At 42.4% G+C, this 10701-nt stretch overlaps 1 protein-coding gene across 1 annotated transcript in view; it reads left to right on the forward strand.

The window, feature by feature from the left end:
• Positions 1-10481, forward strand: part of DDX47 (DEAD (Asp-Glu-Ala-Asp) box polypeptide 47) — a 13236-nt gene extending 2755 nt beyond the window's left edge. Inside the window, exons 3-12 of the mRNA XM_010858701.1 lie at positions 882-1070; positions 1324-1395; positions 1616-1734; positions 3542-3613; positions 3739-3855; positions 4382-4528; positions 5249-5386; positions 7006-7076; positions 7648-7777; positions 9910-10481. Of these exons, the coding sequence (XP_010857003.1) occupies positions 882-1070; positions 1324-1395; positions 1616-1734; positions 3542-3613; positions 3739-3855; positions 4382-4528; positions 5249-5386; positions 7006-7076; positions 7648-7777; positions 9910-10041 (1187 nt within the window). The 3' untranslated portion in view covers positions 10042-10481. The remainder of the gene's footprint in view (positions 1-881; positions 1071-1323; positions 1396-1615; positions 1735-3541; positions 3614-3738; positions 3856-4381; positions 4529-5248; positions 5387-7005; positions 7077-7647; positions 7778-9909) is intronic.
• Positions 10482-10701: the final 220 nt, after the last annotated feature.

The following is a 10701-nucleotide window of genomic DNA, read 5'->3' on the forward strand; positions in this document are numbered from 1 at the left end:
TCAGTTATGGCTTGATTGGCAATAACAGACCATTCTTAAGGAATCTGGCATTCTTCCCTCAGGAGGAGCAGTATAAACAGTGATTACTGTTAAGCTCCTTGGCTTCTCCTTATGCCATCAGGCCTGGGGTTTATCTTCTTAAAGAGTCATGTCATGTCATGTGTTAGTCGCTCAGTCACGTTCGACTCTTTGTGACCCCCGGACTGTAGCCTGCCAGGGTTCTCTGTCCATGGGATTTTTCCAGGCAAGAGTACTGGAGTGGGTTGTCATTTCCTTCTCCAGGGGATCTTCCCAACCCAGGGACAGAACCCAGGTCTCCCATATTGTAGGCAGCTTCTTTACCATCTGAGTCACCAGGGAAGTCTTAAAGAGTGTTGATACTTAAAGGTCATGATACTCCCTGCCTAAAATCCTTCCATTCCTCTGTCTTAAAGGAAGACATCCAAACTCCTTAGCATGGCTGTGGGTTTCCTCATTCTTCTCCGTTTTCCCCCTTGACTTCTGTGTTCTGGCCATGTTGTACTTTTCCCTTTCCTTACTCATTCTGTGTTCTTTAAAGCCTCTTTCCTCACATGAGACTGTCCTTTCTTTGCTGACCTCCAGATTTAATTTGCTTGTCACCTCTGTTAGCCTTTCCTGACGACTCCTTCCTTTTTCACCCTGTCCTACAGGGACCTATCATATTATTATGTATTGTGTGGATTTTGAGCTTATTCAGGACAGAGACCGTGTCTTCTGTCTGATCAACTTTCTCTTCCCCTCAATTCATCAAATATTTATTCATGGTCTGTGTTGTGCCCAGCATTTAGTCATATTCCCACCAATATGGGAATGGCGCAGAGAGCATTTCTTTGCTATTATGTATATTTTTTGTCTTCTAGGTCGTGATATCATCGGGCTGGCAGAAACCGGCTCTGGGAAAACCGGCGCCTTTGCTCTGCCCATTCTCAACGCGTTGTTGGAGACGCCTCAGCGTCTGTTTGCCTTAGTTCTCACCCCGACTCGGGAGCTGGCCTTTCAGATCTCAGAGCAGTTTGAAGCCCTGGGGTCTTCGATTGGGGTGCAGTGTGGTAAGTGTTGGGAGGAAAGGACTCTTCACAGTTTCTTCACAGGTTGAGCATGAATGTGAAAGGGAATGAAAGGAAGTGTTAATAGAAGTTCACCAACCTAAAGAGCTGATTGGGTATTTTAGCTTTGGGGAAAGTTGTCATTGTAAGGGAAGAGAAATGAAAGTAGAAATCTGGCATTGGCTTTAAAAGATGTTTAGTGCATCATGGAAACAAAATTAAGGATCTCTTTTTAATATTCTTTTTGTTTCTGTAGCTGTCATTGTAGGTGGAATTGATTCAATGTCCCAATCTCTGGCCCTGGCCAAAAAACCGCATATAGTGATAGGTGAGTGACTGACACTGGTAAAAGGTGCTGGTGAGGAGGGATTTCAGAAAGATCTACTGATGCTAGGTGTAATGTACTTGTGCGGAAAGTGTTCCAAGAGTGACTGTCTGTAACCCTGTTTAATGGTTTTTTTTTTAAATTTCTGGAATTCTTATTAGGAGCGGGAGTTCCCTCCCTTTTTGTCCTTTTTCTTAAACATGTCCTCAATCTTTCTTGTTAGCAACTCCTGGCCGACTGATTGACCACTTGGAAAATACGAAAGGTTTCAACTTAAGAGCCCTCAAGTACTTGGTCATGGATGAAGCAGACCGAATCTTGAATATGGATTTTGAGACAGAGGTGAGCTCTTAACATCTTTCCTCCTCTTAGAACTTCTCAGGTGCCCCGTTTCAAAGTCCGATTCATAGCTCACTTGCTTTTTGGAGCACTTACTACTGTCAGTTAATTTAACATATCTGCTGCTTTTCTTTTTTATTGAAAGATGGTTGATTTACAATATTATATTGCTTTTAGGAGTGCAACATAGTGCTTCAGTATTTCTGTAGGTTATGCTCCATATGCTCCATTTAAGATTTTTACAGAATAATGACTCTGTGTCCCTATGCTGGTACAATATATCCTTGTTGCTTTTAAATTTAATTAATTTTGAAATTGAAGCACTATTGATTTACAGCGTTTCTGGTATATAGCAAAGTGATTCAGTTATACATATATCTATGTGTGTGTATGTGTGTATGTATGTTCTTTTCCCCATTCTGTTCCATTATAGTTTCTTACAAGATATTGAAAATAGTTCCCTGTCCTGTATAATAGGACCTTACTGTTTATTTACTTTATACACAGTAGTTTGCATCTGCCAATCCCAAACTATTAATTTATCTCCCCCGCTTCCTCTTAGTAACCTTAAGTTTGTTTTCTATGTCTGTGAATCTGTTTCATAAATAAATTGATTTGTACTGTTTTTTAGATTCCACATGTAAGTGATATCATAGGATATTTGTCTTTGTCTGACTTCACTTAGGATAATAATCTCTAGGTCTATCTGTGTTGTTGCAGATGGCATTGTTTCATTTTTATTTATTTATTTATTTTTTATTTTTATTTTTTTAATTTATGGTACATATACACAATGGAGTATTATGTTTCATTTTTAATGGCTGAGTACTATTACACTGTATAATGTACCGCCACTTTATCCCTCATCTGTCGATGGACATTTAGCTTGCCTTCATTTCTTGGCTGTTGTAAATAGTCTCAGCATCCTCTTAAGAATATAGTCTGACTTTTGAGGGGAGATAGATTAGGAATTTAGGATTAACATATACAGACTATTATATATAAAATAAACAACAGGACCTACTGTATAGCACATGGAACTGTATTCAGTATTTTGTAATAAGCTGTGCTGGGGGGGCTTCCCTGATGGTTCAGAAGATAAAGAATCTGCCTGCAATACAGGAAACGTGAGTTTGATCCCGGGGTTGGGAAGATCCCCTGCAGAGGGGAATGGCAGCCTACTCCAGTGTTTTTGCCTGGAGAATTCCATGGACAGAGGAGCCTGGCAGGCTACAGTCCATGGGGTCACAGACAGTCAGACACACGACTAACACACACGCACACATACACACAGTGGAAAAGAATCTGAAAAAGTATATGTATGTGAATCACTTTGCTGTACATTTGAAATGGTGTAAATCAACTATTCTTCAACTAAAAAACAAATAGTTGGGCAAAAAGCATATATATTATATGTAGTCTGACTTTGATTTTAGAGATAAGAAATATCAAAACCAGATTTTTTTTCTACTTCATTTGATTTCAACCTCTTCTATCTTTTCTTTAACAAGAAGTTCTTCATAACTTACTTAGTTGATTAATGCTTATTCTTTTCTTTTCTCTTAGATTAGCTATACTGTACTGATTTAAAATGTTCTTTTCTTTGATTAGCATTATTTTTTGATAGCATCAGGTGTGCTACCTGACAGTATATATTCAGTAAGTTTTAGCTGAATTGAATCGAAGGTTTGAGTTCCCAAATCCTCAGTGTGATGTATTTAGTTTGTGATCCCTTATCTCCTTCACAAAATACATTTGCAGGTTTCCAGTGTAAATGTCATGTTGGTATCCTTTGCTCTTTCTGCCTTAGGTTGACAAGATCCTCAAAGTGATTCCCCGAGATCGGAAAACATTTCTCTTCTCTGCTACGATGACCAAGAAGGTGAGCTTTTCTAGGACTTCTCTTTTCTTCTTTATGAGAACTGATAAGTAGAAACAGTCCCAGTAACAAGAGTAAAACCAGAGCACTTAGGAATCAACATGCTAATCTAGATGTCCCTTCTCCAGGTGCAGAAACTTCAGCGAGCGGCGCTGAAGAACCCTGTGAAATGCGCCGTCTCCTCCAAGTACCAGACGGTTGAGAAGTTGCAGCAGTATTATCTTTTTATTCCTTCCAAGTTCAAGGTAGAGTGTTTACTCTGATCATTCCTTCCTCTCCCTCCCCTCCTTCACCACAGTGTCTGAAAGTGTCAGCTCTTGATTAGCTAAGTGCTGTTTGTTTTAGAGCTCATGCCGTGTTTACATTTATCACTGATAACGCCGAGCATTCCGGGAATTCACAATGTATTAAACCAGAGTAATGAAGTCATGATATAATCCCTTCCTAACCCCATCCTTGAGGTAGTTTTTCTTTGGTCTGCTTTTTATGTGGCTTTTTTGTGGGCAGCGGACCCTAGTCTTGTCCTCTGATGTAAGGGCTTTGCGTGCTTGCTGAGCCCAGCTCGCCTTGTGCTTGGTGTCAGGCTCTGTGTTACTCATGGTTCTCAGAGATGATAATGATAAAGCTGATTAAGGGGTGCAGGGCTGCCAGCTGAGCATCTGGGTAATTGAGAAGCAGCTAGAGGCTTAGTCTTTTATGTAGTTTGTATGCCCAGGACTCTGACTTTCTTCCAGGTTCAGTTACATATATTGTTTTGGCTTTGTGACTTAGGATACCTACCTGGTTTATATTCTGAACGAATTGGCCGGGAACTCCTTTATGATATTCTGCAGCACCTGTAACAACACTCAGAGGACAGCTCTGCTACTCCGAAATCTTGGATTCACTGCCATTCCCCTCCACGGACAGATGAGTCAGGTAACTGTTCTTCAGCATCATTGGTGAGAAAGGTAAACCTCACGGCAGGAGGTTTCTGCAGTAGCAGCATGTGACACTAATGTGTCCTTCTGCGGTTGTCCTGCTGTTACGGGCTTTAAAGTGTTGCCGTCAATGCTGCTTCCTCCTTTCAGGATAGCAGGAGGCTCCAGTTAGAATATTCCACAGGTAGTCGTCTAGTATGGAAACTGTAGAGTTGATTTATTCAACATGTGTGCGTGCTAAGTTGCTTCAGTTGTGTCAGACTCTGTGTTATCCCATGGACTGTAGCCTTCCAGGCTCCTCTGTTCATGGGATTCTCCAGGCAAGAGTACTGGAATGGGTTGCCATGCCAGGGGTTCTGGAGGAGGTCTCTTGCATCTCCTGCATTGGCAGGCAGGTTCCTTACCACTAGCACCACCTGGGAAGCCCGATTTGTTCAGCCCTTGTGGTAAATTATTTCCCGGTTACCTTTCTGTCATGTTTGACAATATTTTATGTTAGTATTTTCTAGCTTTAGTCTTAGACCTTTTTTTTTTTTTTTGCTTTCATGTTTCCTTTTGACCTGTGAAGCCCAGTTAGACTGAAGGGGAAACATCATTTAAAAAATTTCTTTCTTGGTTCTTGTATCTATTTAATGTGTCTAGTTTATGTGTCTTGGATTTCCAAGATTCCTTAGATTTTCAAGATGAAAATTCATTCCATTTCTTTTCATTGTTTCAGAGCAAGCGCCTGGGATCCCTTAATAAATTTAAGGCGAAGGCTCGTTCCATTCTTCTAGCAACTGATGTTGCAAGCCGCGGTTTGGACATACCCCATGTGGATGTAGTGGTTAACTTTGACATTCCTACCCATTCCAAGGTGAGTCTTGTTGCTGACCTGACTTTCTCACCCAAAATATTTTTCTTTTCTTTTTCTTTCTTTTCCTTTCTCCTTCCCGTCTCCTTTCCTTTCCTCCTCTCTAATTCTGTCTTCCCCCTTTCTTTTCTTTTTTTTTGAATTGAGGTGTAATTGACATGTAACATTATATTAGTTTAGGTATAAAATGTGTTGATTCAGTATTTGCATATATTGCAAAATGGTCACAGCATCTGTCACCATTCATAGTTGCACTTTTTTTTTTCTTTTGATGAGAACTTCTAAGATATTTTCCCTTAGCAACTTTCAAATGTGCAGTACTGTGTTTTTAACTCTTGTCCACAAGTTGTACATTACATCCCCATGACTTCCTTATTTTATAACTGAAATTTGTACCTTTTGACCTCTTTCACCCATTTCACATACACCCATCCCTGCCTCTGGCAACCACCAAACCTGTTTCCTGTATCTGTGAGCTCAGTTTTTTGTTGTTGTTAGATTTCACATATAAGTGACATCTCTGTATTTGTCCCTGTCTAACTTATTTTACTGAGTCAAATACCTTCAAGGTCTAGCCAGTGTTGTCACAAACAGGAAGGTGTCATTCATTTATATGGCTGAATAATAGTCCATTGTGTCCAAAGTGTATTTCTTTTATCATCTGAGCCATCAGGGAAGCCCCCAAAGTGCATTTCTTAATGTTTTTTGTCTTCCTTTAGTTACAGTCTTGGGGTGTGTGTTTGGGTGTGTATGTGTGTCCTTGGGTAGTTAAGTATCAGAAATTAGGAAACTCTTGATCTGTTCATTCTCCTCATCTTGCACATGCCTGTGGACGTGTTGTCAATGAACGTGAAGGAAGGAACCCAGGAGAGGGGCAAGGTGCTCACCATCAGAGGAGCAGATGTTTCACATGCTGACCTCTGTTGGTCTAACTGATGAGAATGGCAGCTTGTGGTCCTCGGCGATCCCAGGGTTTCTCAGCCTCATTAACACCTCAGGCCGGGAGTTCTCTGTTGTGTGGCTGTCCTCTCCACTGTAGGATGCTTAGCATTCCTGACCCCTACCCACAGGTGACTGTGGCCACCAGGTATGTTTCCAGACAGTTCATAGATGCTCCCTGGGGAGGACAAAGCTACCCCCAGTTGAGAACAACTAGTGTGTCTCGACTTTGTATTAAACTGCTGTAGACAAGGTGCTCTCGCATAGGATTTTCGCAGTAATGCTGAGTTTGCAGTGTGTTGTGCCCCTGACTTATAGACAGAAACCATGGTTCAGAGAGGTTCTGGGACTTGCAGACAGTTGTGTTGTGGGTTGGGATGGGGGGAAGCAGAGCTGGGACCCAGGTCTACCTCTAGACCCGGGCCGTTTTCCTCTGTCTGTGTCTGTGGAGGTGTGCTTTGTGGATTCATCTTTCTATAAAAGAAAGGAAAAGCGGGGGTCAGTTTTGTGCTGTGAGGAGAATTTAAAAAGTGAGGCAGACATATTTCAATGGATTGCCAGTCTGTTTCTCCACATTCCAGGACAGATCTGTTTTCTTTCAAAGGTTGGCGGGAAGACTTTACATACACAGTTTTTAATTCATATTCCAGCTGACTCAGAGTTACTTGCCCATTGTGTTTCAGGATTACATCCATCGAGTGGGTCGGACGGCTCGAGCTGGGCGCTCTGGAAAGGCCATTACCTTTGTCACACAGTAAGTGACCCGACTTCAGGGCAGAGCAATGTAGAGAAAGAAGCAGAACCCTGGGGCCAACTCACTTGGAACCTGACTTCACCTTTTACTGTAATAGGCACTAAGCCTTCCTCGTCCCACCTTCATCATTTGTAAAATGGAAATAGGAATACCAACCTTGCAGGGTTTTAATGAAGACTGAAGACGCATATGGAAAGAGCATATACTGCATGTGTGTAGCGGAGTCCTTGGTGTATAAAAGCACACACACCAAAACCCTGTTCTTTTAACGTCTGGAGCCAGAGAACAGTGACCATTCCCTCAGCTCACCATATTACAGTAACTGTTCTTCTGATTTTGTTTTTAAAGGAACAAACAGCCACGTGTCCTAGGCTTTTCGGGAGTCAGGGATGTGGTGGGTGGTTTTCTGCTGGGCTCTGCACAGCAGGTTGCATTTAATCAATGTTCTGAAAAGGAGTAATAGGTTTGATATTATAAAAACCGTGGCTCCTGTTGTGTCATCGTTTTGGGATGAACAGATGGACGTGTATGTTGTCAGCCAGCCAGAGCCGTGTCAACTTTCCTTCCTCAGGTATGACGTGGAGCTCTTCCAGCGCATAGAGCACTTGATTGGGAAGAAACTGCCTGTCTTTCCAACCCAGGACGACGAAGTCATGATGCTGACAGAACGCGTGACCGAGGCCCAGAGATTTGCCCGAATGGTGTGCAACTCGTTCATTTGTTTATTTTTGGCTGCGCTGGGTTTTCAATGTTGAAAGACAGGCTTTCTCTAGTCGCACCGAGCCCAGGCTGCTCTCTAGTTGCAATATGAGGGCTTCTCATTGTGGCGGCTTCTCTCGTTGCTGAGCATCGGCTCTGTGGTGCACGAGCCTCCGTAGTTGTGATGCATGGACTCTAGAGCACAGGTTCAGTAGTTGTGCGCAAAGGGTTAGCTGCTCTGAGACTTATGGGATCTTCCCAGACCAGGATCGAAACCATGTCTCCTGCATTGGCAGGCAGATTCTTTACCATGGAGCCACCAGGAAAACCCCTGCAATGCCTTTTCTCACCAGCTTCTATGCACCTTAACTGCATGCAAGACACTTTATCGTGTTAATCCTCAATAAATGGTATTATTTTATTCCAAGTGTAAGATGAGTATGCTAAAACATAGAGATGCAGGCAGTTTGCTTTTGACCCTGTAACTAAATGGTCAAATGAGGGTTTGGACTCAGTCTGATCACAGTGACTACATTCATTCCCAGCCACCGTCTGTGGTGGCAGGAATGGTGAGGCAGGAAAACCTTTGAACTTGAGAAGACGCAGCTGTGAGTCTGCACAAGGTGTCTGACCTCTCAGAGTCAGTCCCTCACCTGCAGATCAGGAAGAGTAGTTACCTTGGAGACATGGTGTATGAGCATCAGATGAGTCGGGTGGACAGTGTAGTTCCTGAGAGCAGCTGTAGGGGGAGCACTGGAGATAGAAGGGTCTAGAGGAGAACGCTTGCCAGTGCCCTATTATCCCAGGAGTGCTGCTCTGAGGGGTGAAGAGACTTAGTGCACGGAGCGCTTTCTGAGTAGCTGAGGTATGGGCTTGTTTTTCTGCCCATATGGAAGTCTTGGTGTTTTTGTTTATAGAAAATTTGATGTGTGTTGGAAAACATTTTTTAGAAAATACAGAAAGGATTAAAATAGTGAAATACACAAAACCATTGATTACATTTGGCTGTTTTTCTTTAGCCATAATGAGACTTTTTCCAATTTGTATATGACTTTTATCTAAATGTGTATTGTTTTTTCTGTTTCAACTAATCTAGATTCATGTGATCACATTTTTTTCTTTTTCTTTCACATTTTAAACTCTGTTCAAAAATCTTCATCTAGGCTGCATGTTAGCGTTCATTTGATTCAGTTACCAAACTTGCCTAAACATAGCGGCGTGACTGATTTCTTAGAGTCACTGAAAGCTCCTTCACTACCTTCTGAATTGGCAAGGGGCCAGATTATGTGTTCTAGACAATTAGTAGTCTGAGGAGGATGAATTCAGTTTTTTAAAACAGCACCACTTGTAGGTTTTAGAGATGTTACCTTAAATGCTAGCTTTTTAAAATTCTCATGCCATCCCTTCTTAATGATTCTGTTATGAATATATAACGTGCTTTCCATTGATATGTGTTCATGCTTTTCCCAGTTTTATATATTTTAGTTAATAACTGTGTTGAGCATCCTACTATGTACAGCTTTGCACACTTGTTTCCTTAGAATAAATTCCTAGAAGTAGAATAAATTGTTGAGTGGAGAACACACAGTTCAAATTCATACAGAATGCCCAGTTGCTCTCCAGGAAAGCTATAGCAGCTTACACGACGTATGCGACATTGTACGCGGGACAGTGTCTGTGTCTCCCCACTGCCCTGACCAGTTCTAGGTATTACCGTTCTCTTAAATCTTTGCTAGTCTGCCATATGAAAATAGTAGCCCCCTGTTTTCATTTTTTTATCTTTGATGACAGTTTTGTATATTGGGATTTTGGTTTTATTTCTTTGCTAATGTGAGGTGTTAGGGAATTACTTAGGGTTTGTTTGTTTGTTTTAAATAAATGAATTCTCTTAATTTATCAAGATTTTATTTATCTAGCTTGCCAGCTACACCAGGTTTCTTAGTTGCAGTATGTGAGGTCTATTAATAGTTCCCTGACCAGGGATCCAACTGAGCCTGCTGCATTGGAAGCAGGGACTCTTAGCCACTGGACCGCCAGGGAAGCAGAGGGCTTGACTTGATGGAGTGGAGACCAGGGTGTGTTCCTCTCAGTGACAGCAGTTCACGATCAAGCCCGTCCTTTCTGTTTGTTGCAGGAGTTAAGGGAGCACGGAGAGAAGAAGAAGCGCTCACGGGAGGATGCTGGGGACAATGATGATACGGAGGGTGCGATTGGTGTCAGGAACAAGGTGGCTGGAGGAAAAATGAAGAAACGGAAAGGCCGTTAATCTCTTTTATAAAGACTTAATTTCTGCCTTCTGTGCTGTGGAGATGACTGAAGGAGAGAACGGGACCTCTTCCTCAGGCCAGTCCGTCAGCACGTGTCCAGACGGCCCGGCTCCTACAGTACTGGGCCCCTGTCTGTGTATTCAAGCATTGTTGCTGTGGGACATTGTCACAGAGCTGATGTCGAGACTCGGACTGGCCTTCCACTGTGGTTACTTGTTCCTGACATGAGGAGCACATGCTCTCCTGTCCCTTCACACCCTTCACACAGACCTGTGCTTTTTTCAGCTGCAAATCAAGGACTGGGCTAATGAAGCCCTCAGCCTGTAATTGCAAAGGAAAGGGATGTTTATATCTAAAAAACAGTGGAACTCAAGCAGTCTCAGCTTGTGTTTCATGACTCTGAATGGGAAATAATAAATTTAAATATTATTATAAAAAAGTTCAGACTCCTTCAAGACCTTTTTGTGGTAAAGACTTCATAGGAGAAGACTTGCTGTGCGCGGATTTCTCTGGTTGCGGCTAGTGTGGACTGCTCTTCACTGCAGTGCGCAGCTTCCTCGTTGCGGTGGCCTTGCCTGTTGTAGAGCGCTGGCTCTAGGTGCCCAGCTTCGGTAGTTTCACCTCATGGGCTCAGTAGTTGTGGCACACGGGCTTAGTTG

This window comes from Bison bison, unplaced genomic scaffold, assembly GCF_000754665.1.
Source record: "Bison bison bison isolate TAMUID 2011002044 unplaced genomic scaffold, Bison_UMD1.0 scf7180017864390, whole genome shotgun sequence".
In the NCBI taxonomy this organism is placed as follows: Eukaryota; Metazoa; Chordata; class Mammalia; order Artiodactyla; family Bovidae; genus Bison; species Bison bison.